At 40.4% G+C, this 27422-nt stretch overlaps 1 protein-coding gene across 2 annotated transcripts in view; it reads left to right on the top strand.

Annotated features, from left to right (window-relative positions):
• Window positions 1-27422, top strand: part of insc (INSC spindle orientation adaptor protein) — a 64742-nt gene that overhangs the window by 27678 nt on the left and 9642 nt on the right. For both annotated transcript variants that reach the window (XM_032589967.1, XM_032589976.1), the window contains exons 3-7: window positions 12579-12945; window positions 13932-13984; window positions 15998-16121; window positions 16461-16574; window positions 25558-25683. In XM_032589967.1, the coding sequence (XP_032445858.1) occupies window positions 12579-12945; window positions 13932-13984; window positions 15998-16121; window positions 16461-16574; window positions 25558-25683 (784 nt within the window). The remainder of the gene's footprint in view (window positions 1-12578; window positions 12946-13931; window positions 13985-15997; window positions 16122-16460; window positions 16575-25557; window positions 25684-27422) is intronic.

Raw genomic sequence — 27422 nt, 5'->3', positions numbered from 1 at the left:
ATAATCTGTAACAGTTTTGCTTTTACAAACTCAAATCACACAGCACGTAGTGGGCGCGTAAACAACGAAGTGATGTAAATGACTTTTTGCCTTCATCTCCTGTGCCCCCCTCTACAATAAATCCCTTTTGTGCTGCGCATGGCAAACTAACAGTCAATAAATCAAGTGACAAAAACTGCCCAACGGCTTAATTGTGTTAAAATAAATTGCAAACACAGATGGAAAACATTCTTTCACTTGGCGTCCGTGTCTCATGCACGTCTTTGTCAAACGTTTCTACAGCAGAATCAACCCAGATTGGCTTCTCTGCCTAATCTGCACTTAATTAATCAGGAAAAGTCTGACAATTGATAGTTTTCTGTTGCGTCATTGTATTCTGATGTGACGCATAATGTGTATGGGTAAAAAAAAACAAAAAAGAAACATCAAGTGGTAGGGATGTTTTCAGATATTAAATATAAGGCAAGGGTGTTAAAACGTTTCATTACGTGGGCCAAAATTGTCAAGTCAGAAAGTAAATAAGTTAGTCCAATTTTGTTCTGTTTGTTGGAAAAGTGTGTTATTCAATGTACAGTACAGACCAAAAGTTTGGACACAACAGTGTGTCCAAAAGTTTGGACACAACAGTGTGTCCAAACTTTTGGTCTGTACTCAGTTCAAACCAAAAGTTTGGACACACCTTCTCACTGAATTCAATGAGAAAGTGTGTCCAAACTTTTGGTCTGTACTGTATATCCAAAAGTAAAAAAGGATTTTACACTTTTACACAAAAGGCTTATTTGAACAAATCTATTCTCAGTGACTTTCAAAATGGCTCCCGTGTTTAACCAAGTTTAATACATGAAATAAGAACTAATAGGGTGCAGCGAAGTCAGCTTTTCAATAAAAGAAAAAATTTTGTTCTATTGAACGTTTTCCATTCCAAGACAGTTATGTTGAGAATAATTTGACTCTGATGAAAAGTAAAAAGTCTTTTACATGAACCATCTTCAACGTCATATTAAGACCATTGTGAGCAGAATTTTTTTTTATTAAATTTCCATCAAAATAAATTTAGAGTTGAAAAGTCAAACATTTGCTAGAAAAAATTCTGAAAATTTTAGATTAATCTCAGAAATAAAAAATAATTGAAATTTCAAATGTCAAAAAATTTTGATGTTCATCCCAGAAATTTTTGAGTTTTCAAGTTTTTGATTTTTTTGGTGAATTTCTATCTACAATGGCCTTAACACTCCATGGTAACCATGTATTGGGCCCGTCAAATTTGTATCAATGTTGAACTGTGGTCAGGGGAGCCACACAAAACCAGCTCAAGGACCATTAACGGCCCCCGGGCCTCACTTTGGACATCAAAGGGACTGTATCCATACGCCCTCTGGTACGTGTAATCTAACATGCCAATAAGTGACGGGGTGAAGTTTGAGGTTAGACGTCGTCTGATACAAAGGGATTGAAAAATGGGAGAACCAGAGTCGGCGTGTTTTGTCTTCGCTGATTTTGGCCTTGGCTGCACATTAAAAGTTGCGAGAAACATCTGGAAGTCAGATGTCTGCTGTGGCCGCCAGGATTTTTTTCTATCAGCCGGAGGCTCAAACGATGTCCTACCAACGTGCTGCTTTTTCAAGCTTGACCTCTAGAAAATCAAGGCCTGCCTCGTGTGTTTTAAAAAGTATGTTTGCCTGCTCCTTCTCCCCGTTTTCTGAGTTCAGTCGTCATGTCCAATCAGAGCGACGCTGTATGGGCCGAACCTCTAATTCCTCTCCAAGAGAGCGTTTAGTTTAGCATTATTCAGTCGTTAGCTGAGCAAAATTGCATTTCCATCCATTTTGGTACCTTTAATTCTTTGTCTTTAATTCTTTCTGAGACATTATTTCTACCTCCAGCTAAAGCCAAAGCCACACTCATCGGTCCACAAAATCTTGAGCGTCATTTTGCCCACATTTCCAGTCTGTCTGCCCAGAAGGACTGTGGTTCTGTGGTGCAGTTTAGAAATGCTTTCCATTTGTTCCTCACTGACCCCCAGGCATCAGACTGTGATGATAATGCTCCACAGACATTAGACTCCTTCCTGCTTTCAGTATGTGTTTATTAAATCCTCTATTGGCAGACTGTCTCCAATCTGGATACAGGAAGATATGAAACAGATTGTAATGTGAACGCTCTTATGTTTTATTTTTTAAATATCGTTTCTTAGGTCGCCAATAAAAGAGGGGAATGATACGTTTAGCCATTTAGAAGACTATTTAAATTCAAAAGATTCATAAGGACACCACAAACTAATAGAAAATTTAACAAAAAATATGTCTCTCTGGCTTGATTGATTCTGATGACTTGATAAACAAGCCAAACAGCCTAATCCTTGACACATGAGATATACAGGTACAACTCAGAAAGTTGGAATAAACGTTCCAATAGATGCTAATTTGTCAAATTAAAAGTAAAGTAATTAAATAACAACCTTTAAGCAGGTCACTATTAAGGAGGAAAGTTAATAGGTTAGCTTAAATTTTGGAAAAAGCATGGCTCTCCTTTTCCTCCTGGATGCCCGGGTCCCGAGCGGATGTCGTCACGGCCGGCAAGGAAACGGCAAGGCACGATGACGTCACAGAAATACAGAGTTTAATTCAATAGAAAACACCGTATGAATTTAACAAGAAACTTCAGAGTACACAGAAGTACATTCTTTACCTGAGACAAAAGAATTAAAAGAATAAGAACAAAGGCGCCTTTGGAGACAGCTGATGCTTAAAAGCAAAAAAGGGCAGCTGTCTGAATTCCTATTATTGAGCATTCCCTTTTCTAGTGAAGGCGTTTCTCTTTGTTAATATATGCAAATAGGGCGTACCTCTGTTTTGACCAACCAAGAGCTACCTTGAAAAAAAACTTAGACCTTCCCCTGAGTTTTAATGACAGATATCAAGAGTCATTTTAGTTATTGAAATTATAAGTTATTTTCACAAAACCTATCTTGCTCCTCTGCAGTCAGCTTCTCCAAAGATTTGAATCTTTACTTTATCACAAACAATAATGAGATAGAAGTCTTTTCCAACCTGTAAAACATAACATTCAAACCATTCTCTTTTGATTCCGATATTGTCATAGTTAGTACATTTTCAAATACATTCCATTTATTAGATTAGTACTTGTAGTTTTGGTAATATACTTTAATCTAACATACTATTGCTATTAATATTAAGAAGGTATATCAGAAATTAAACCTAAGTGTTTCCAAGATTCCTAAGTTTGTGATCAACTCCAGATGCAACTCTGAGCTCCTTGGGAAACCCCCGACCTCTGACCTGTGAGCCGGGGAAGATATTCTTTATGGCCTACTAATTTAAAGCCTTTCAGGAGCATGTGTTTTATGGCTGCTTTAAATTTACAGCCTTGCCAGGAGAATGTTTATCTAGGAATGTTGATCTACTTAAACACACATGGCATTAGCTTAACTATATTAAACAATCAAAAAATAGCCATATTTCCTTAACATCACTCACAAAAAGACATTTTCACCTCATGTTAAAAAATAAAGATGGTAATGTTTCATTAAGACTTTGTTGTAGAGTTTTAAATCAACCATAGGGTGAAACATCAAATTAGTCTCGAGAAACTATGAAATAACACACAAAAATAAAATAAAATTAAAACACAGTGTTTCTTTCGGGTCACAAATTTGATAAAAGTTTATGTTGTGAAACCGCAACATAAATCTGGATTTTATGGAGCCACTTCAAACCTCGCAACTGCTTTGGTACACGTATACAAGCTAATTTATTTTTACCAGATAAATCGGTTTTATTTACAGTTTAGGCTACAATAAAGTAAATAAATGTGAATTCAAACATTGTACAAGTACTGTGAGGAGAAATTACATATAGTGGCCCAACGACATTTACCGGGGTAAAGCACCACAACCGAACCTGAAGAGCTAAAATCTGCTAATATTTGAAACGCACCCTAAATATAATCACCTATTTCAGTAGTTCACACACCAAATGTACCTTCATAAGCCTTAGTAGTCACAGTGGGAAACAGCTTAGCTCTGCTGCACAGGCTCCTGTTTTCAGCTAGCTTACTTTAGCTAGCAAACATTGAATTGCTAGCTAGCTACAATTGCTACCTGTAGTGCTAATCTAATTGTTTCTCCATGGCCGATTTGAGATTTTTTCTGAACATGACTGTCTCAAGTTGAAAATTTGCAAGAATTTTGAGATTAAGTTTTTAAGAAAGAAAAAAAACGTGCTTTGCCTTCTTAATCTGCGTTTCAAACCTGTTATTTTCCTGTGGGACGAAGCGGACATAACGCTGCCTGTATTAATCACTGTGAGGTGTAATTCATAGCAGCTGAATCACATGAAGCCTCAAGAGCCAGAACAGCCAGTAACTCTAATCCCTCAAGAGAAAATCCCGTGACAGCCGCGTTTGGTCTCGCACCTGTCCGTCTGATGTGAGCGCTAACGCCGCCGCACGACCCGCTGAGGTACGCTGGCGTAGCAAAAACATTGTGACTCATTGTAGTTTGAAGCACATTTATGTTGTCATTTACGGTTACTGTCTTCGTTACACAACTTGGCTTGACCCACAGACTGCACACAGTGAGGCAGAGAGCGTGTTTTCATGTGGAGGATTGTCTTTTTTTTTTTTTTTTTTTGCCGTAACCAAACTTGACTCACACCCTGTGATGTGGGAGTCCGTCAGGCAAGCGTGTATTTTTTTTTCTACTTTTTGCTGTGCTTTGTGGGAATTTCCTGAGTCTGTGCGGCTGATATGTTTACGACGGCATATTAGGGAAATTGTGGATATAAAATAGGGGGAGGAGGGGAAGAAACAAGAGGAGAAAACTGTTTTTTCTTCAAAAACGCTTTGAAGATTAATCTCTGAAATTTTTTTGAGAAAATGACATAAAAATTGGTATAAAAAACTCAGAAATTTCGAGATTAATCTCAGAAATCTTCTAGAAGAACACAGACATTTGAGTTTCAAAGGTCAAAAATTTGCTACAAAAAAACTCCTTGGAAATGTTTGAGAAAAAAACGTTGAAAATTTGCTAGAAAAATATCTGAAATTTTGAGATTAATCTTAGAAATTTTTATGGAGAAAACACTTTCTGAGTTTTAAAAGTCAAAAATCTTTGACTTTTGATGACAAAATTAATTACAAAATATATATATATTGTCCGAAAATATGGATTTATGGATGAAAAAATCCATAGCAACATTTTTTTTATAGCTGCTCAGGGAGCAGTTCATGCAAAATCACACACATACATAAGTGCAAGACAAGTGTAATTTTATGAAAGGCTACAATGAGACTCAGATTTGTGTTGCGAAACAATAAATTTAAGATAGATTGGAAATGTCGGGAAGTGAAGGTAGAAAAAAAAATTATACATTACAACCAAATATTTAAGCACTATGTTTTCAAAGTACAAGCAGGAATAGAACAGAAAATAAATTTAAAAACAGCCACCACATCTATAACCATTTGATAGGTTAGTAATCTCCACAAATCTGTACAGAATAGAAAGCATATAAAGTTGGCCTGCCAAATTCCCACATTTGTGGCCAAACGATCTTCATTCTTTCCTTGTTTTAAACAGCTATTGTTCAGCTTTTTTCAGTCTTTCAAAACGTAATTATAAAACTGATCAAAGTGGGGGGGTTTTCTTTTTTGATAAAAACCCATATTGACTACTCCAGTCCCCATCTTCAGCACGCCTCACCTAATTAACTGGAATTGATTCGTGCCACGCTGCTTATTTTTCACAGCTCATTTTCACTTGGACGAACAGAGCAGCTGTTAACATGAGCGTCTGATTTGTGGTAAACTGGAGAAGCATCAGTGGGGCTCATTTTGCTAACACCTTGCTCTGGAGTGAGAAAATGGTTTTAAAACTTTAAAATAGAACACACACACACACAGAGACTTTCTATCGTTGTAAAGTAACAAGCCCCCTGATAGTTTCCAACATCGAGTCAGCTCGTCATCCCTGAACTCAGAGTTCACAGTGAGGACCGCTCCGTCAGAACTCCATGTGCATGAAGTACTTTCTGCATGCACTCTCTACTTGAGCACATCCAAATGAAAAAGTGACTCATCCAAAAGCTGAATTCGTTAACAGCTCAGGAGGACCAAATTTTACTGTTGACATTTATCAGAGGAATCTGTTAACTTATTCACACGTGTAGGAGCGAATAATAGCTGCGTTTCTAGTAACTATAGAACTGCGCAAATTGAAATTCTGGGAATAAATTACCTTAATGAAAAGACGCCAATTTCAAAGGAACTCCCATATTTTGCTAAAAGGATGAGACAATGAGAACGCTTTGTCTCATTCCAGCGTGTTCAATCCATAGCTCTTATCTAAAATCGCAGACTGCAATGTCGCCCAAACGCCGCAGCGCGTCCCCCAACTGTAGTGAAAGAATGACATGGCTTCTCCCTGTCCAGTACAGGCAGTTGATGTAAAATGGAGACATTTTATTTTTAATCAATCATTCATACAATAGAAAATGCTAAGTACGACACCAAGTTTTTGTCTTTTTTAACCTGACTTTCAGAATAAGTTCAGCCCCGTTTATCCAGAGACGTTTACTGAAAAGCCGACTTTGTGCACCCAAATCAGCTGTTATTTAATTGATCAAACTTAGCTAAATATTAGCACCAAATCCTGTTCCTATACTTGAGAATAAATTTGTTAAATTGAGCCCAAAAGAATCTGAAAACCAGATATATTTCTTTTAATACAGCAAAGGTACAAGCCCACATTTTTTTACGTTTTGGATGTATAAGGTCCCTTTCCCACAAAAAAATAAATAAATATTAGCCTTACTGTATTTGCTTGATTTTTTATTTTTTTTTATTTCGTTGGCCAATGAGTGCCATCTGACCCAACGATTTGATTCACGTGACAAAACGTTTGGACACCCCTGGTTTGCTCTCATTTATTGCTTGACAGTAAGAAAAAAAAGGTTGATGTGTATTTTTGTAAAGGTGCATGTCAATATCCAGTTTAACCTCTATGTACAAAATCTCTACCTACCAATTAAGACATAGTCATCAAAAAACAAAAGAAAAACATCAAACAAAGCCAAATTAGCAAGCTTGAACCACTTTTTCCACCGCCGTCACTGACTCGGCCGGCAGCTACCTGCCAGTGATGCGTCGTGTCCCCAGGATCCCGCCGCTCAACGAGATAATAGAGCCGCCGTCGCCTGACCCTCTCTTGGCCATACATGTAAATATTTGTCATTACCCTCTTAGCCGGAGCGCACCGCTTCCCCTCCTTTGGAAAACAAACCGGTTATTATTTTGTGAGGGTGATGTTTTGTGGCTCGTCGGGAGGCGGAGGGGAGTGTAAATCAGGACGGGTTCATCCTCATGTGAGACTGGTTATGTAACTGAGAGAGATGGCGTGAAATGGTCACATTTGGTTTGGTCCAAACAGTGAGACTCTTTATTCTGTTGCCTGCATCCCCCTCCTCGAGACTAAATTTGTTTTTGTTTCATCATTTTGTAGAATCAAGGATGACATAGAATAGTAAATAGCACTGCGGGTTTTCAAACTTTACATTTTATTATGCAAAACACACACACACACGCGCACTGTTTAAATCTATCCATTAGTCCAAAACCATAAAAGCCATACTTTTTGTAGAACGCAAGGGAAATGTTGGCAAATTACCGCCTTGGGTGGGAACGTGCCCCTTACCGAACATGTCACTCTCAGAAGAAACTGTTGGCACTACTTTTTACACACACCTTTGGAGGACTGTAATAAAGTATAACATTTCCTTCCCGATCACCCTCAAAAGTTTAACCAAACATCTTCGTCTTCAATAAGGGTTAGGCAATAGATGTCTACAGTATGTCTTTCATGGTCCACATATCTGAACTAGTTAAGCCTTTCTGTTTCTTTTATGAGAACATGTTTTAATTAGGACTTTCATTTCGATTTATTTTTGATGAAACTGATGTTTTAAATGTTACTTTTTTTTGGCCTGGAGCCTCTGTATTCAGATGTTTCTGGAACGCCGGTAGCTCTGACGCACAACTGACATCTGCAGACGACGGCGATGAACGACGAAGCTGCTGGTCTTCGGCCACTGGGGGGTGAACATTCGCTTCAGAAAACAATCTGATGCAATACTGAAAAATGCTGTTGTTGTGGTTTTGCTAAAAGGAGCTAACCCATTACTGCAGCTATTCAAGCCTAAAATAGCATCTCAATGCTAAACATGTTGCCACAGCACAGACGCTAGCGCCAATATCACCGTCCGTAGTCCACGATTGTATAGAACTGAATTGGCATAATAGCATTTAGAAGTAATCTGATTGGATAACCTAATTAACAGATAATAAATAATACATTTCTATGTTGTTGAGCTCTTGTGTCTTCAGACACTGGATACCCATGGTACAACATAATTGGGTAGTAAGCAGGGAAGTCATGAGTTGCAGCACAATTTGTTGATTCTGTCTTTCCATCATCTGCTGTTCAGTGTTGATAGACATTGTGTATTTTACCAGTTTGTTTGAGTTTTACTTGTTTGTTTATAAGCCACTCAAAAATGCTATATAATGCTATATGGAGCTGCTAATTGTGAAAGAACATGGTTTTTTTATGGGAGTGTGGGCAATGAAACTGGAGTACCTGGAAAAAATCTCATGACAAACTCAGACCGGCTCAGTCTAAGGCTCTAAGATCACCTCTCACCTCTCCATGGTGAGAGGTAAGTCCTAAATACCACACCAAGATTCTTACCCCATGCAGAATTGCTTAAATATGTAAAATGAGTGCTGGTATATTTGAAGCCTGAAAATTGTTTTGCCCTTGTTCTGCAAAAAGGCAAGGCTGCAGGTCAGGATCGAGCAGCAGATCAAGAGGGCAATCTGAAGCGCAGCAGCAAGAACTACCATAGGAGGTGTTTTAGGAAATCTTCGAAAAATACTCCAGCATCCAGAGTCTGTAGAGGCTCTTAATTAAATACTTTTGAGGAGACCTAAAAGCGGACGTACACGGCCACTCGCACTCCACCCTAATTGAGTTTGATCACTTCTGCCAAGAAGAAGAAGAAGAAAAGCTTTAAGAGGAAAGCTGTGCCAACCCTTCCCCAAAGAGACCTGAGGCCGGAGCTGCCAAAACTTCCTAAACCAAGTACTTAGCAAAGACACTTATATAAAGTATGTTTGTATAAAATGCCACTTCTTGTTAAGATGAGTCTGAAAGACAGTAAACGCTGAGAACCTGCAGCATCTCTCCGCGTCCTCTTGAGTTACGATGGCGTCGAATGATCAAACCCTTGTGGGTAATTTTACTCAAACCATGAGTCACGTCTGTGATCACTCCCTGACAAACCGTGTCATATAGCATGGTTTACAAGTGTTTAACAATATGAAATGCAAAAAACATCAGAAGGAGTCACGAAACAGAAGTGTGGCTCAGCTTTCTTTGACAACCAGGATCATTTAGGGAGAAATAACTTTGTTCAGACAGCAACTAAAGATTGAACCACATCCATTCTCAGGGGCTTCCATTGTCACCGTGAGGCCATTTACCCCACTTAGTACAACAAGCTCCTTATAAATGACCCTTACTCCCCGTAACACTGCGTCGTTATTTATTCCACTCCACATTCACAGCTTATTGGATCTTTATCTCCTTTCTAGCATTACAGAGATTAAATGAGAATGTTGTACACCAAAGAACTTTCTGAAACTTCAAGCTGCAGCATGTAACTTTTAGAATTTTTTTTTTTTATATATATATATATATATATATATATGTATTTATATTTGTTAAAATCGTCACTGTGTTGTCACATAACAACATGAAAAAGAATCTGTGGACTTTCTCCTCCTCCTTCCTGTGCTCCTACTGCCATCTGCAGAAATGCACCGTGCCTGGTCAGAAACAACCAATCAGTTAGGGGGAGGGTCTTAGCGCTGTCAATTGCGCTCATGTACACGCTGCTCAATGTGGTAATGGCAGACAGGTAGCTTACTGATATAGACATGTTGCATGTTAATGTTTACATCCGGAAATTTTGAGCACGCGCACAGCGTTGGGAGGCGAAAAGATGATTTGTGAAAAGATGAACAATTACAAGGAGATAAAAAATAAAATTAAACAGATGAAACACCAAGAAAAGAGTTAAAAACTTGTATGAAAGTGACAAGATAAGATGCCTCATTATTTCTTCTAAATTTCATACTTTATCATACCGCTCACAGACGTGTGAAAGAGGGCTCCATTTTGTTCAACAATGATTCATCCTCCTGCCACCAATTTTTGCCGTGTGATGACATGTTTCCAGAGAAAAGCCGATGTGCGGCGCAGCATTGCCCAAACGGCGCAGGAAGAGGCCAGTGAGCGAAGGTGGCGAGTATCCATCTTCATTAGAGAACCTCCTCTGTTGACTCAAAGCGGGGCCGGCCGCTGTGGCCATCGATCCAGATCCTTCCAGGAAGCCTGGGGTTCGCGCCGTCGCCCTCTAAAGCCTCCGGTCATTAGGGTCAGTGCTGGGAGAGATTGAAGTGGGAGGGAGTGTTTACCTGCTGGAACTGAGGCGTTGAGCCAACAAAAACAAAAGCTAGCGAGTATTGACGGATTTGACCTGCGACGCACGCATTGATTGCTGCGACAGATGTTTATGGTTTTTGCTTTTGATGGAGTTGAGGGGAACGAGCTGCTCATGGTTGGTTATAGTCTGCGACGACGCACGGTTTGTTTTTCTTTCTTTGTGGTTGTGTAATGAAGAGATCTTCATTACTGGGACTATTTTACTGAAATCACTGTATTGCATTTTTAAAGTATTTTTGCACTTTATTAACAAGCACTTTATTTAGCACTGCACTTTAAGCATAGATTTGCACATCAGTAACAATTTGCACACAAGAGGTTTTGGTTGTATTTGTTGAGTATTTTTGGAGATTGGCATGTGGCCTTTTGTTCTGGGCTCTGCACAGCTGCTCCTCGTTGACGAGTGAGGTGGTTGCCTGCCTGTGGAGGGAGGATAATTGTTACTCAGAGCAATGAGCTACTGGTGGGTAAAACTGAGCAAATGTGTTGTGCTTAATCTGTTGGGTGTGGAGTGCTAGTGTAGAGTGACTCACCTGTCTTTTCTGTGTCCTCTCCAGGGTGTTTGGACGGGTGCTGCCCCGGGGGTCCAGACACCATGTGTGGTCTCCGGGAGAGGCCATTGGGGGGGGGTGTGGGGGGGGAATTGTTTATGGGTTTTGTGGTGTTTCATCTGGTGTAATGATAAAACATAAAATATTTATAAAAAGTAAATAGAAATGTTTGTATTTAGTAAAAGGTATTTTAATTAAATAAGTGGATATTGATGAATTGAGATTCCCCTGTGAATTAAAGGTGGTTTGATCCGTCACAGCTGGGACTATTTAAGACTGCAGTTTCACCTGTGAAGTGTTGTTGATGTTGTGTGAAGAATAAAACCACTGCTGTTTTCCACCTGACTCTGCCTCAACGCTTCATCGTCACTGTACATCCAACCGCGAACGGCTACCTTGTTACAGGTTGGCACACCTTTAGTTCAAAAGGTTCATATTCAGAACAAGTGAGGCTTCCTTAAAACTTAAGCATACTACCTTAAACTTAACTTAAAGGGGCAGTGTTATGTATTTTCCAGCCTCACAGTCCTGTAGGACAATCAAGTAACTATGTTAATTTCTGTTGTTATAAAAATGCTATAAATGTCAAATATGACTTAAAAGAAATTTGACTTAATACTCTAACACCTTGAAATTGGTGCCTCTGTCTCTTTAAAAACTCCTGATCTTTCCAACACTCCACCTTCAGGAAGTCAACATGTTTACAAGTGTTGGTTGGAGCACTGGACTGGCAGGTAGCTCCTATAATGAGCTCAGCTGATGCACAGTTTCACCAGGTGTTTGCTAATTGCTGCTGGCTAGTCTGAAGGAGCTGAGGGAGGGTGGGGTGGAAAGGGAGAGCTGCTCAGAGGCCCAGAGGTGGAAGCTAAGAAACTTGGAAGCTGCAGATCCGAGGAGGAGCTTTCTCCTCAAAGGCGGACAGAGCAACCCTCCACTCAGCTCCTTCAGACCAGCCAGCAGCAATTAGAAACTGAACTGGTGAAACTGAGAATCTGCTGAGCTCATCGTAGGAGCTTCCCAGTGAAACGTTGGTAAAAACGTGGTTAGAGGGTTAATAGAGGAGCCATGATGTGATGACTTCCTGAAAGCGGAGTTTCAGAAAGAGCAGGAGTTTCTTAAAGAGACACAGGCCCAATGTCAGGGTGTTAAATCATGAAATCATTTTTTTAAGTCATATTTGATATCTCCAGCATTTTTATAACAACTGAAGGTAACATAGGTCCTTGATTGTGGTATAAAATGGTATCATGTGCTTGGAAAACATATACCACAGTCCCTTTAAAGGATTTCTCAAATGTACAAGAATCAAAACACTCCCAGTCCTGTTTTGATGACAATTCAACATGATGCAAAGCTCCAAAAAGTAAATTTTACATGAAACTGTCCCTTTAAATGTGTGGTTTTTTTTAATGCCTCAACAAATATCTTCATTTTTTCCCCTCCAGTACCCGCATGCAGACCCTGCAGGTGGACTCAGTCCAGCGGTGGATGGAGGACCTCCGCCACATGACCGAGGTGGAGTGCATGTGCGTCCTTCAGGCCAAGCCCATCGGGGTGGACGAAGACTCCCACCAGGGGGAGCTCATAGTGACGTCCGGGATCGGCGCGGGCGACCACGTGGCCAGGAACAACCTGCAGACGCTCCTCCGCCGGGCGCTGGTGGTCAGCACGGAGCTGGGCAAGATGTTCCAGCGGCTGGAGAAAGGCCGCTGGCAGAGGGTCCACAGCACGGCCGTACGCGCCAACTGCCACGTGCGCTCGCTGGTCTACGAGTACAGCGCCGCCCGGAGCACGCCGCCGGAGATGCAGAAGGTGGGTGAGGCTGGACTTTGGTTTTCCACCGGAAACATTGATGAGGATACGATATGAGCCTTTGAGTACACATTCTGCATGTTTTGTTATAAAGCGGCTCACAAAAGTGTTGCTACGACTTGAACTTTTAGTCATTTTGAAACTTTGATGGATTTGAACAGAATTTTATTTTGACAGAGTAAAAGCATCGCAAGTGACGGAGTACTAAAGCCACGCAAAAAACCCCAACAAAACAAACAACAACAATATTACGAGAATAAAGTCCTAAGATTTTGAGAATAAAATCGTACAAGAATAAAGTGGTAGTATTACAAGAATGGGCATAATATTATGAGAATAAAATTGTAATATGACTTTATGTAATACTACAACTTTATTTTCACTTTGTTACATTATCCTTGCAGTATCATGACTTTATTCTCATATTATTTCAACTTTATTCATACAATACAACAAATGTATTCTATTAGTATGACTTCATACTCGCGATATTATGACTTTGTTTTAATATTTGTATTTTTTTCTTAGTATAGCTCTAATACTTTGTAGTACAAATGAACAGCAAATGACCCTTTTTTCCCCCCCAAGACTTTTTAAAAATCTGAAAAGTGTGGCCCACATTTGTATTCATCGCCATTTAGTCAATACTTTGTCGAATTTTATTTTGCTGCAGGTACAGTTGAACGTCTTTGGGCCTCTACTGGCTTTTTCATATACAGAGAATAAAGTTCCTCTACACAGCATTATGCTGCCACTACCGTGTGCCACTAGAATCACGTGTTCAGTTTGTGATGTATTGACTCGTTTTGTGCCACACGGCGTTTTTCAAGAAGGTCCGACCAGAGAAACTTCTTTTAAATGCTTCATTTGCCCCCTACTTGGATTGTAGAAAATTGCTAACAGGATTTTTTTTTTTTATGGCTTTCTTTCTTTTTGAAACGCTTCTTTAAATGTTGTTTCTCTTTGCTTTTTTTTTTTTTTTGCAGTATGAAAAAACACTGCTGGAAAAGTGCATGGAGCTGACTAACATCACGGAGAGGTAACAGACACACAAATAAGAATGAATATAAGAAAAAAGTAGAAAGATCCACATACTATGAAAAAGACAAATCTTAAATGAACAACAACACGTGAGAAATCAAAATGTAACATGCATCTACTGACTGAAGACGCAAAAAAAGAGAAAACATTTATTTATCTTTCATAAGTCTCAAATCCATTTGAAAAAGTACATTTAAAAACAGAAAGTTTGGTGGAAGGGCTGTAAATACTAAAAACTTTTTTATAAAAATAGAAACGTTAAAACACACAAGACTACAACCGATTTTTAAAAGAGTCAATATAATAGCACATCAACATGATCAAAAACAATAAAAAAGAAAGAGATTTTAATAGACACTTAGAAACAGGAAGTGTGGATTCTTGACTAAAGTTTAAAGGCAGTTCGTTAAAGTTTGGGAGTCTCAACAGAAAAATCTCGATCTCCCTTAACTCCCTTTAACTGCCATGAGGACACCGGTGTCCCCATCGACCCTTTGACCTGCATGTGACAGTATTTGGGGTGACAGTTAAAGGGTTAAAGTGCCGCCTAGTTTTTGCGACGACTAAACCGCAAGTGGAGCCCATTATCATCCGCCATAAGCCAGACTTGCTCAGTGTTCTCCGACAAAAAGTGTCCGAAACTTCAAAATATTTCCACTTCTATGAAATTGCAGTTACGCCTAATACGGGCCAATTTGGGTTCTAAAAACTAGAACCTCTCCGCAATAAACAAACGAAAGACGGACGGTTTAAGTAGTTTAACTCGGCTAATATTACAGGCGGTTTCTTCAAATTCAGTACGAAGCGCCACTTTTAATGACTGCTGCAGTCTCTTTAGTGGAGCGCACTTTAACTGTTCTGACCTGCTGTAAATGTGATCCATAGCCTGACACCGGCTCCTGGCACCGTTCCTGGGGCATCTTAGCCCTCCCATCACAGGCAAGGGCCTCCGGTTCATTAATATTCTTGTGTTTGTGTGCTTCTTTTTTTTTTTTTAATTCCCACCAGAGGGTCTTTATTGGCGTCCATGTTACGTAGGCCACTCTGTTATGATTCAGGACTTCTTCTGTGCCGTTAGCCGTGGCAGACGATGAGGTCCAACGTTGTGTTTGAAGGTCTGGGGATGAAAGTCTGCCTTTTTCTCCCAGCACCTTCCTCCTGTTTTAGTAATCCCTTTATTTTTGACAAAATACAGCCAATATGTCTTCATAAAATGTCCGCTAAAATAAGTGTTACTTTCAACGCTCTAATTTCTTTTCTAAGGTTTTCAAGTATAGAAATTCATTCAGCTTTTTTGCAAAAGACGATTTTCTTCTTCAGGGTGTTGATATTTGTGGAAAACAACAAAAACAAACAAAAGATTGAATATATGTTAGTGGTACTTTTAATGTTGAAGTTGTGGAAACTGAGGGGAATTGAAAAATATGAAAGACTGTTAAAACGTTCGGTTTTTTTTATTATGACGGTTTATTATTTGACGGAGCAGTATTGTGTAAAATTTGCTTTTTTGAGTTCACCTCATGTTATTCCCTCACCACAGACACATCTGGAGTGTTGCTTTCATTATTTCATTCATGGTTGAGAAATTCTTTCATTTCCCCGTTAAAGTGTTAATACAGGAGACATGGTGTGATGACTTTCTGATTTCAGAGTCTCAGAAAGAGCAGGAGGTACTTAATAAATGTATATATACATTTTTAAATAAAGGTTACATAGTGCAGCTTTAATGTAGACCAGCAAACTGGCAACTCTTCTTTTGACAGATTTTTTTTCACTTGCTGATGATCACTAAAACAGTAGATTGATGACACATAGTTTCTATATAATTTCTGGTTTTACTAAATGTCATCTGCATCTTATAGAAATATAAACTAATGTGTCATGTTCATCAGAGGTCACTTCAAAGTTAAAAAAAAATAAAAAAAGTGTTTAGTATCATTTGGAATCAAACAGTATTTACTTCATTTTCCCCACGACGGTGTGTGAAGATATTTGAACCTCTTTCCTGCAGGTGCCTTCACACAGATGATGAATTCTTCCTTAAATCCATGAGGGAGGCGATCCACGAGATCCTCACAGACGTCAGCGATTCCTTCAGCAACATGATCGACATGGCGTTGGCCAACGAGATCCGGGTCGGTGACTTTTGTTTGTTTACCTGCGTTCCAAAGCTTTTCCAGTCATGCTGACTTTATAGTAACAGAGTAACTTTAAGCCACGGAGCAGAGAAACAGCAGCAGGAGCTTCATGCCTGCAAGTTCTTTACAGGAAAAGCTGGTAGAGACCTGCAGCTGTAACTGCAATGAGGGGTTATAATTGTTTCCTATGTTTTAATACCAAAGAATTTGAGTAAGAGAAATATCGAATAAATGCGATTTTAACAAGTCGCACCTTTATTTGAATTCATCCCCTTGTCGTCAATCTGTTTGCCTTCTGTCACCCAGAGGTGACCTGAGGTCTCATCTTCCTTGCAGGTTCTGATCAAACAGATCGAGTCGTCAGACTGTGTTCAGACTATCGGCAGCGCCATCAGCAACCTGCTGTCTCTCACCCAGGACGGACCCCAGCTCTGCAGCATCATCGCCAAGGTAGTCCGGATAAACCGGCGCAGCCGGTTGGCTGAGCTGCTCAGGGGGTTTCACCCTGAAAGGTTGAGATTGGTCTCAGAACTGGGATCTGTGGTGACTCACCGTTACCCAGTAGCCACCAGTCAGACCAGAACACAACGCCGCCTCGCTCTTTCAGTACCAGATAAGACGAGACAGACCAGACAGCATGTCTCAACTGACCATTAGTTCCCCTGCCTGCTTCTATGATTCCTTCGATAAGACTCATCCTGATGGCTACACACACACACACACACACCCACACATGTGTGTATATATATATATATAAATATATATGTGCGCTTCCTTTACAGCCAGACTGCGAGATCAATACTGTCAGCTCCTATTAGCGATGGACATAGATCACAATTGCAGTTTGCACACATGCCTTTACCTGCCCATCCACTCATATTTAACTCCCAGCGCAGCGTCGCTGACCGAACCGTCGGGTTGGGGGAGGGGAGAGCTCGGCTGCTGGTGGCCGCTAATGAATACCCAATACAAAACACGTCCACCTGCTATCTGAGCTAATTAGCTTCCTGCTGTCTGTCACACTAGCACTCTGAGGTACGGATCATCCGCCTCGTGTCGGATCTCTTCGTCACGTTTTAATGTTCCTGCTGATTTTACTCACCTGCTTGTTCGGAGTTTGTTGGCTGACATGTTATCATGTTATTCTCTCATCAAAAAAACATATATGGGGTGTTGCCTCAATACTTTCATGCATGTTTGAGAAATCCTTTAATCTCCTGTGGCAACTATTCAGCTGTGCTCCTCCAGACTAGCGGCAGCAGCGATTGGCAAACACCTGGTGGAACGCCGCGTCTGCTGAGCTCATCGTACAAATTACGTCTTAGTTCAGACACCTAAGAATGGCTGTAAATGACATCAATGGATGGCAGAGGGAAGCATTGTTGTCATGACAACTGAAAGAGTAGGGTCAGAAAGGGTAGGGGCTTCTTAAAGAGACAGAGGCCCATTTTTAAGGCGTCAGATGCAAAGTAAAATTCCATTAATTTATTTTAGATATTTCCATAACAACTGAAGGAAACGTAGTTACTTGATAGTGCTACAAAATGGAACTATGTGGCTAGAAAATACATAACACTGGCCTTTTAAATATGTCTACGCAGAAACACACTAACATATGTCTTCAGAATATGAGCAACGAACAAAAAAGCAACTTTAAATATGGAGAGAAATTAACCAAAATGTCACACTGATCATCCTTAATTCTCAAAATTGCACTTGTTACATGTTGGAGCAGCTCTGTTACGTTTTAATTCTGATTTTGAGGGCAGCGTCGCATGTTTGGGTGATTGTTTCCTCTGGTTTTGGATGCTGTGCAGCTGGAAGAAATACTCTCACTTTTTTTTTTCATTTCAGTCCAAATGCTTTGATGTGTAGCTGTAGCAACAAAGTATTCTCTTTACAACTGGGAGCAACTTGTTAGCACCTCAAAAGCTAGAATAATACCAAAACTATGACTCCAAAATCCCACCTGGACAGGAACTTAAAGAAAGGCACCAAAGCAAATGAGCAGTGCGTTGTATCATCCAGAACATGCTACTATGGGATCATCTCTGCTGGGAAACTCGGCTGTTAGCACGTCATACACTGCAAAAACACAAAATCTAAGTTTTTATGTCTGGTTTCTAGTGCAAACCTGTTAGTATGTGTAAATTAAGACAAAAATGATTTGAAAGTAAATTTCTTGCAAGATGCTTGTTTTAAATCACTAATTCTCGAACACAAATCAAAAAGGACTAGTTCCGTCTAAAACAAGACATTTTATTTGTTTTTTGTGAAGAAATCTGCCAGTGGAACTAGTACTTACGTATCTGAATTATTGACTTTACACAAGCTCGTCCATCTTGCTGTAAAGTAACTTCTAAATGGGTTTTTTTGTCTTAATTCAAGTGTGATACAATATTTACACTGGAAGGTCGAAAACAAATTCTTGGTAAGATTTGGTGTTTTTGCAGTGCAACAGTCATACAGGCTGCCATACAGCAACTGTCTTCAGTCAGAGGCCTCTTCAGACGTGCTGCAGGACTGACTGCTACCGGAGATCCGCCCTCCCCGCAGTATAACCCTTCACAGCGACTCTTTGAAGTTACGATATTCAGTTTTAATTAGGGACAAATAAAGAATTTTAGAATTTTACTGAATTGAGTTATTAGAAGACAGGAAGTCAAGGCTTTGTCACTCGCTGCCCAGACGTTTCTGACTGCATAGAGCATGCCGGCCCACCATGTGGCCCCTGCTTCAAACAAGCCGTTTGTTCAGCGTTGCGTCATCTCAAAGAAAATAACTTAAACTCTCACTGACAAGGCTTCTGCTTGTAAATCCCGTTCTAAATCACCTCCTTTCCTGCTAGCGAGCTCAGCAGAGCAGAGAAGAGAATGATTCATAAAACTATGAGACGGAAACAAATTACACGCGGTGTGGGCCCATATAGCTGGGGAGACACGGATGGAGACGCATGAAGTGTGAGTGGAACAGTCCTCCGAGGGCTCCATTTAGGGAATGAGGGTGAAATGGGTGGAAGAGACGGGGAAGTAGCGAACGAGAAGCCCAGCAATCTGTGAAAAGCGGGAGATGCTCTGAGAGGGAGAGAGAGAAACAAAAGAGTTTTCCTCTAAAAGCAGCCATCGTCTGGCTTTATAGTAGCAGAAATGATCACTTTTTCGGTGATATATGGGGCCACATTGCAGATTTGCTGCTGGAGCTCAGAAATATTTCCAACGCAGCCACTTAGATTGTTTTACCTTAATTAGAAAAAGGACAGTGAAAGGAGGGGCGGGGGTAAGGAGAAGAAGAATAAGAGTCAGAGCGAAACTGGCAAGAAACCAAACTATAAACTGTAAGCTAAATAGGATTTACAGTTCTGGTCAGAAGTTTACACGCACTCATCATCGACATAAATAACCTAACAATTTTGAGCTCTTTAATAACGGCAGTGCTCCTAAAAGAGTGAGTAAAGTTAAGTTATTTTGATAGCATGTATTTCCATTCACAGAAATGCACTGGGAATAATTATTTGATGCCTTTCTGAGGAGTTTTCTCTGGGACTGAAGTCTGCAGATTGGAATGGTGTCTTCGTGATGTTAATCTGATTGATCTGGAACTAAAGTGCTACTCATTTAATGTGTTTGGAGTTGTTGTGACGTTAGAAACATCAACCTCCAGGGTAATTCCTCTTCTGCATGAAGCAATCTGATATGTGACTGGCCATGAGAAAACCATGAACAAGTCTCCCCCAGGGGGCGTTTAGAGTTATTTACAGATTCTGAAAGTGTGGATTCTTAGCTTTCTAATGAGGTCAAATAAAAAAAAAAGGAGGATATGACCATTTAAATGTTGGGACTTCGCAAACAGGATTAGTGAGAAAAAAAGGCCTCAAAGTTCCAGAAGAATTGTCCTCAAACTTGATGGGCCACCTCTTGGTGTGAACAAAGACTGTTCATTTACATTACTTTATATTAATCCCACCCCCAACACTGACTGTCAATTGGTGCAATTGGGAAGTCATGCCAGTTGACGGCGTGTAGACAAAAGGTGTGTCTGGTTATAAATATATATATTTTTAGATGTTTTCTCCTTTTGTTCCATTTTCCAACGAGGCTGTGAGCTTCTGTTTGAAGATAGAGGCAGAAGCTCACTATCTTCTGCTGCCAAAACACTCCTTGCTGTGAAGTCACATGTGAACCCTGTACGCTAGGGTTCAGGGTTGTACGTTGCCTACGTACAACATGTTAGACAATGTTTTCTTTCGGCCTGATGTTAATAATTGCTTTATGTCAAGTGTTACAGTTTGTAGATGCAGTCAGTCAGTGTGGGGCGCAGCGCTGCTCACGCTGACATGAATGCCTCCGATCATAGTTTGGTGTATTTTCGCTCCACTGGTGTCTTTCTGATGGATATCATCATCTCAGAAGAACTGTATGCCTGTTGGCTTCAAGATATGTGATTATTCTCATGTCCTGTCGCTCTCTTTCTGCTACCAGAATGTTATCTGTGGAACGTATATGAGTTTTAGCGAAACTATGCGGCTGCATGATAGCGTCTCAACGTGGATAATGATTGCGCTAGCCATGTGTTCCTTTCAAGCTGAACTCAAGCACCAAGTTTACCATTTTAAAATCTCCAAAACTTATATTTAAAGCGTGGGGTAATTTCTTCATGACTTCAATAAGTATATTTAGCAAAAAAACAAAAGTTTTTTTTTAGAAATTGACGGTTATCATCTTACTGTTTCTGCTAAGGCGACTTGTTCCTGTCTCGTCGTAGTGCGACACATATAACTGTGGAAAAATTAAGAGACCACTGCACTGAAGCCCATTGAAAACTTCACGGTTTTTCCACCAAATATTGATTTCTGAACTCTTCCTGAGCTAAAATATTAGTGTTGTTGTTTCTATTTGCATTATTTGAGGTCTGAAAGCACTGCATCTTTTTTATTTGGACCATTTCTCATTTTCTGCTAATAAATACAAAATGTTTGCTTGGGATTTCGGAGACATGTTGTCAGTAGTTCATAGAATAAAAGAACAATGTTCATTTTACTCAAACATATATCTATAAAAAGTAAAATCAGAGAAACTGATCATGGTAAGTGGTCTCGTGATATTTTCCAGAGCTGTATGTCAGATACAATTGTATAAAAAACATTTCTGTAACTTGATGGCTGACTCAAGGAAACTTTTCAGTGTATACTGACTTGATTTCAGTGATTTTATGTCCAAAACAACCCATTAAATGCGATGCCATTTCTCTTTAGTGCAGTTATTTTCAGTGGGGTTTTGGTGATAGCTTGACTCCGGGTAGGTCTCTGCTGATTGTTAGGGTGCTCACAGGAACTGTAGACCTTTAATCACCCTGAAGATGATTGTTGCCTCAGCCTTTACTATTTTGGCCCTTCTTTGATCCATTAAGCTGGTAGTTTTCATTTTCTTCCACGCCTTTTTGGTTTTGGCTACCAATCTAAAGCCTCTGACATCACTGCAGTCGTCTGAAACAACCAACTAGGCCCCAATGTTAAAATATGAATGCCTTACAACCAGGATGTAGAACATCTGCTGCCTTCGTCCTTAAAACACGGCGTACTGTTTGGACACCTGCTCTTTCACATAATCCAGTTGTGCAGAATCGTCTCCATGCACATTGTGACGCCTGAGTCTGTTAGTTTCCCGTCGCTCCACCACAGGAAACTATTTGAAATTTTGGAGTATGATTTTAACCGGAAACAGTAAACTGATCTGGGTAGTGATGTGGATCTGGTTTTCTCAAGCACACCACTACATATACATGCATTACCACTAAGGCATGGGCAAATGCCCAATGAGCAAGTCATACCTCGAACACGTGGGTTTTTATAGCAACCCACAAGACTCTGGTGTAACTCCAGCTGGGATGTGACCGCTCCTTTTGGGAAAATTAGTAGAGTTCCTTCCAATTTGATTGGCTTCCTGGCGAGGCATTGGCTTTAAAGCATTGCTCCAAAAAATTTAAAGAGGCTGCAGGTCAGCGTTTTGGGAAGACCGTTGCATCCTTGTTCTGTTGGAATCTTTAATTTCGATGAAGAAATTTGAACCATCGGATCCAAACCGTTTCCCCCCCCTCAAATGAAACGAAACCTATAAGCTGGACTGAACTTTGCAGCTGCTAACAGGAACAAGCCAAAACTTTTCCTCAGAATAGATTTAGCTGCTTCCTGCATGCAGCTGCAAGTTAAGCGAGAAAAAAATGTTTTTTTTTTAGAGGAGACCAAGACCGAGGCCTTTCACCTCAACGAGGAGGGAAAGAGTTTTTCAAAGTGAGGCAACTGTCAAGCATGGTGATGCTTGGTGTTTTACTGTCAGTGATGCCTGGGCGCGGTTTACAATGAGTGGCATAATAGTGATAAAAAACAATAATATGATAATGGCTGTAAAAAGTGTCTTTGCAACTATATTAATCAGCCACGGTCAGCAAAATGTTGCTTTTTGGATTTAAAAAAAAAAGACAAAAAAAGTTCAAAGTCAAATTGAAAACTAATATCTCCACAATATAATCAGGAAATCAGTTTTCAATTTGATAAGTTTTTGGGGGTTTTTTGTGGTAAAATGTTCAATTTTGTTGACCATGATTGATTTGTGAAAGCAATCAAAATGGCCCAACCTTCAAGGGGTGAATACTTTATAGGCACTTTATATTTTTGACATGGTGTGAATAAAATTGTATAAAATATAATTCAATTTGTGCACTTTTTTTTTTGTCTTTTTACAAATACAGTATTTGTCTGCATAATCTATGAGAATGAAGTCGTATGAGAATAAAGTTATAAAGTTACGAGAATAAAGTCAAATTATGAGATTTTTCTTGTAATACGATTTTATTCTTGTAAATTTATGGCTTTGTTCTCATTGTTATGACTTTATTCTAATATCATTTTGAGTTAATTCCTTTAACTTAATTGTTTTATTTTTATTTTTTTTTAGTATAGTCCTAATACGCTGTCATAGAAATCAGCCACAATGGGGGGAAAAAATCATATAAAATCCCTTTAGTTGCTGATTATGCTTGGGCCAAAATTGACGCCTCAAATATAATCAGCAAAAGACAAAACTAAATCTATTTGGAAAGAAATGTTCTCCACCTTTATACACACTGAAAAATAAAACGAGTTCTTTTCCGATCCAGCTGGATCGTGTTTTTACACCTTCATTTATTTATTTTTTGAATATCTTCTGCCTTCGTAGTGAAACGACGGGGACAAACCTGAGCAGCCTAAATCAGAAGCCTGAGCTTTTCTACAGCGTGTGTGACGGCGGCGACAGTCCTGCCAGGTAATGCAGAGCGGGACTGCGTAGGCAGCGAACAGGGAAGAGCGGTCAGGCTGGAGGGCAGGATGATTAACCACTCCAAGCCTCAGCGGCACGGCCCCAGCACAACACGAGACATGCCAGTCCAGCATAATGGCCTTATTAGGATAATGGTGGTAGTTACAGGCTTCGTCTTCCTCCAGGTAATTCCAGCCGTGCGCACGGGGAATACAATTCAGTCGCTCCCAATCCGTTTAGACAGAGGGACGCTTTTGCGCCGAACACGGACCGAGTGAAGAAGCTATTTTTGTTTGTTTACACCAAGCAAAAGAGAAAATGCCCTCTATTACGGACTTGCAAATATATTTTATTTGATTTTTTTCTCAGCTCACTGGTTCCCATTCATGAGACGTGCATAGTTTCACTTGTTTCAGCTGACATCAAAAAAAAAAAAAAACTGCAGGAGGGATTTGAGAGGTTCTGCAGCTGGCGGGCTCGCCGAGTGGAGCCGGCCAAATCCGCTGGTCATCTCATGTCCATTGGACTCTCCAGGGCCGAGAACGACGCTGCTGGCTCTGGATCCGGGTAGCAAGGAGCAATTTGACGTGTCATTTTGTCCAATTATGCACGTCCGCAGGACAAAAGCGGACGGTGACGTGTGGCGTCTCATTTTGTTACGAGAAAGTGTGACGTCGACTCTGGCGAGGAGAAGACATTTAGTTTGAGTTTGAGGCCGAAAGTTTTCCCTCTACTAGCAGCGCTTCTTATATAACACTATTACCTTAATACAGAGAAAAGATTTAAAAGAACAAAATATAATTACAAACTTAAAGTCAAATTATTACAAGAATTAAGTCGTACGAGAATAAAGTCGAAATATGAGCGTAAAGTCAAAATAAAATGAGAATAAAGTCGTAGCAATACAAGAATAATGTCACTACATGAGAATAAAGTCATAATATTGCGAGAATAAAAACTTTATTCTCGCAATATAGTCATACTATTCTTGTAACGCAGAAGGCCACTTTTCTAAGTTTCTCCTCAGGATGGGAACGACAAAAGAGCATGAAGAAAATCAGATATTCACTAATTCTCATAAGTCAGGAAATGCCAATCGAAGAAAACAGATTTCTGGGATTTCTATCAGTGACTCAGTCAGAAACCAAACCGTCTGGAGTTTTATTCGAGGTTGCAGGTTGGAAAGAGACGACAGGTGTTGCAGACCGTGGAGGTGTGAGGCCTCCGTCTCTTCAGGTTAGCGCATCCAGACAGCTGGATTGCGTGGGAATATCCTACGTTCTGACTCGCATCATGCAAAGTCGCAGCCTGAATGTAGCACAATTGTTCTCTACAGCCTTCTCACAGCAGATCAGCTGGCAGGTTTGCAGAAGATATAATGGGAAATTCACCCCAGGGCAGAAACTACAAAGTGTAGTTTCTACTACCTCATCTGGGGTAGAAGCTACACCCAGTGGGTCGTCTGTTTACAGACAGACTAAAACAAGCTTCTCTCTAGGACATTTTATAAACTTCAAGAACTTTCCTTTAAGTTCTTGAATGTTCCAGTTAGTTTTATGCTTTTCTGGAAGTTTCTATAGCTTATGCTAGGATTTTTTAAATTTTTTTTACACAGTTCCAGAATATTCTAGTGTATTCAACGTGAATAACCTGAGCAGCACATAAGGGAGACAGGCAAGTTTTCTTTATGTGTGGGCTTTTCAGTCCCAGTCATTGTCTTTTGAACTTTTTTTTGTAAGTAGATGGTTTTGTTAATACATTACTTGTTCATAAAGAACTTTTTCTTCTGTGGAATACAACAGACAGAACATTATTGCACATATTAAACAAAATGTGATACAATTTTAACACAGATCTGCCCTGTGATGGACATCCTGTTCAGGGGTTACAAGGCCTTTCGGCCAATGACCGCTGGAGATAGGCACCAATGAAAAATAATTCTGACAAACCAGTGAATAAAACGTTACCTTATGCTCATGAGTAACATATTTTATTGTTGCCATGTAACTGATTACTGCAGCTGATAATCAATTACTTCAATACGCATGCAGGCTCAGTTTCATGAAGCGATTGGCCCCGAGTCTTAACAGCAGTCTTTCTCGATGGCTGTAGATTAAATGGTGTTTTCCATTTGCGTACAGGAAGGTGCTGTGGTGGCCCTGTTCAAGATCTGCAGGCAGGACCGCTTCAGAGACCTCTACGCTCACGCTCTCAGAACGGTGGCTTCCATCTGCTGCGTAGAAGAGGGCATCAACCAGCTGGACAAGGTACATCTGTCTCTAACACACACAGTTTTCTATATCCGCTTGTGAGGAACATCTTCTCCATCTGTTTTATGCTGTGTTCAAAAGAACACAGTCTGAGATCAAACATCCATCTACACTCTACACTACATCTCTTCCACTTATTCAAGATAGCGTTATGGGAGTAACATTTCTCTCGTCTCTCTTCAGTTTCTTACGAATCTCATGGTAATCCCAGGTCAGATGGGATTGAGGGAATTCTAAATCTGTGGAATATGCTCGGAAATCTTCCAGAAGGCAATAACTCTAATGACTCCTTTCGATCTCACTGGATTTCCCGCTGGATGATGACACTCCTACCCTTTTCTCTACGGCTGGATGAGGCCACCCTACGAAGGAATGGAATATTATTTCTAGTGCGTCAATCCAGTATTTCATTCTTTCGGTCATGTTGTATCTCTCATGACCATAAGTTAGGGGTGGCTTATATGTTTTGGCTCAGTTATTTGAGTATCACTGCCTTAGATTGAAACCATTCTAGCGTACGCTAAAGCTCATTGCTGGAAGACATCAACAGAACTACCTCATCTGCAAAAAGTAAAGCTAGGTAGAAAGAGACAGGTCTAAAGGACTTCTGATCCACTTTGCCTCATGTTATAGCAAAATGGTTATGGGTACACCTAGGTGAAAGCAATTTGGGATGTCACTGTTGCATCCAACCTTTTGTGGCACGCCTCTCTTCAGCACTTTCATATTTGTAGTCATTTGACTTCCTGAGAATAAATTTCCTAACGCCTTTTATGAAACTCTGCTGTGTAACTTTCAGACTATGAGAAAGACAACATCTGCTATATGATGACTAGATAAAGTGAGTGTTTGTTTACATGACTCCCGGTCAGGCTCTGTTGGGCTTATTAATGAGGTCATTAGTTAGAGCTTCTGAATGCTAAGCTGACAGGTCAAACACCAGGACCGTACTGAGCTGAACTGGCCAACCCTGTTGGCGTTTGTGCATGCAAAGCAAAGAGGGCGTGGCAGGCAGAGAGAGAGCTAATGAGACATCCCTTATTGTCTGTCCTCCTTCATTCTCTTAGGAGAAAATAAACCCAAAATAAACAGCAGCCGAGCCGGAGAGACAAAACGCAACACGATCCCCGCGAATAATGATGCCGCAGCGGTGTCTGTTGGCGGAAAGAGCAGCTGGTAATGGCAAGAGTTATCCAACTGTGAAGGCGCTTCGTCGGGAAGCAAAGTCCGCCCTGGATTAGCAAGCCAGTCCCGAAGGGGGAGCTGTCAGGCGGGTCTGAGCTACGGAGCGCTACCCGCCGATCGCTCAGGCTTGAGAAAGACACCTGTCTGTGTTGAGCTAGGAAAGACGCAGGTGTAGAGAAAACTCCAGCACTTACTGCCGTCATTATGATGCTACATTGTAGAAGGTTCCTCATTGATAAGGGATGAGGTAGAAAGAAAGACAGTAGCATTTGGTTTGGAAGTTTGAAGCTATGGGGGCAACATCAGCTGTGTTGCTATGGTTACACTCCGTTTCTGGTTTCAAGGTGTACCAACACAAACATTTTTCATCATGGTGTTCCTACAATTTGTAGTCCTTGTAATGGCATGCCAGAGGAAGTGTCAGAGTGACATCACAGCCCCACCCCCACCTATTGCTGAGCACTACCAGTTAGCCGGCAGAAGACGGCTGCTGGGCTTACAAGAAAGAGAAATGTGCATGTTTTGGAAAATTGTTTAAACACAGGCAGTAA

The sequence above is a fragment of the Xiphophorus hellerii genome, chromosome 2, assembly GCF_003331165.1.
Source record: "Xiphophorus hellerii strain 12219 chromosome 2, Xiphophorus_hellerii-4.1, whole genome shotgun sequence".
Classification (NCBI taxonomy): domain Eukaryota; kingdom Metazoa; phylum Chordata; class Actinopteri; order Cyprinodontiformes; family Poeciliidae; genus Xiphophorus; species Xiphophorus hellerii.
The sequence above is the reverse complement of the archived record's forward strand: the minus strand, read 5'-3'. Positions and strand labels throughout refer to the sequence as shown.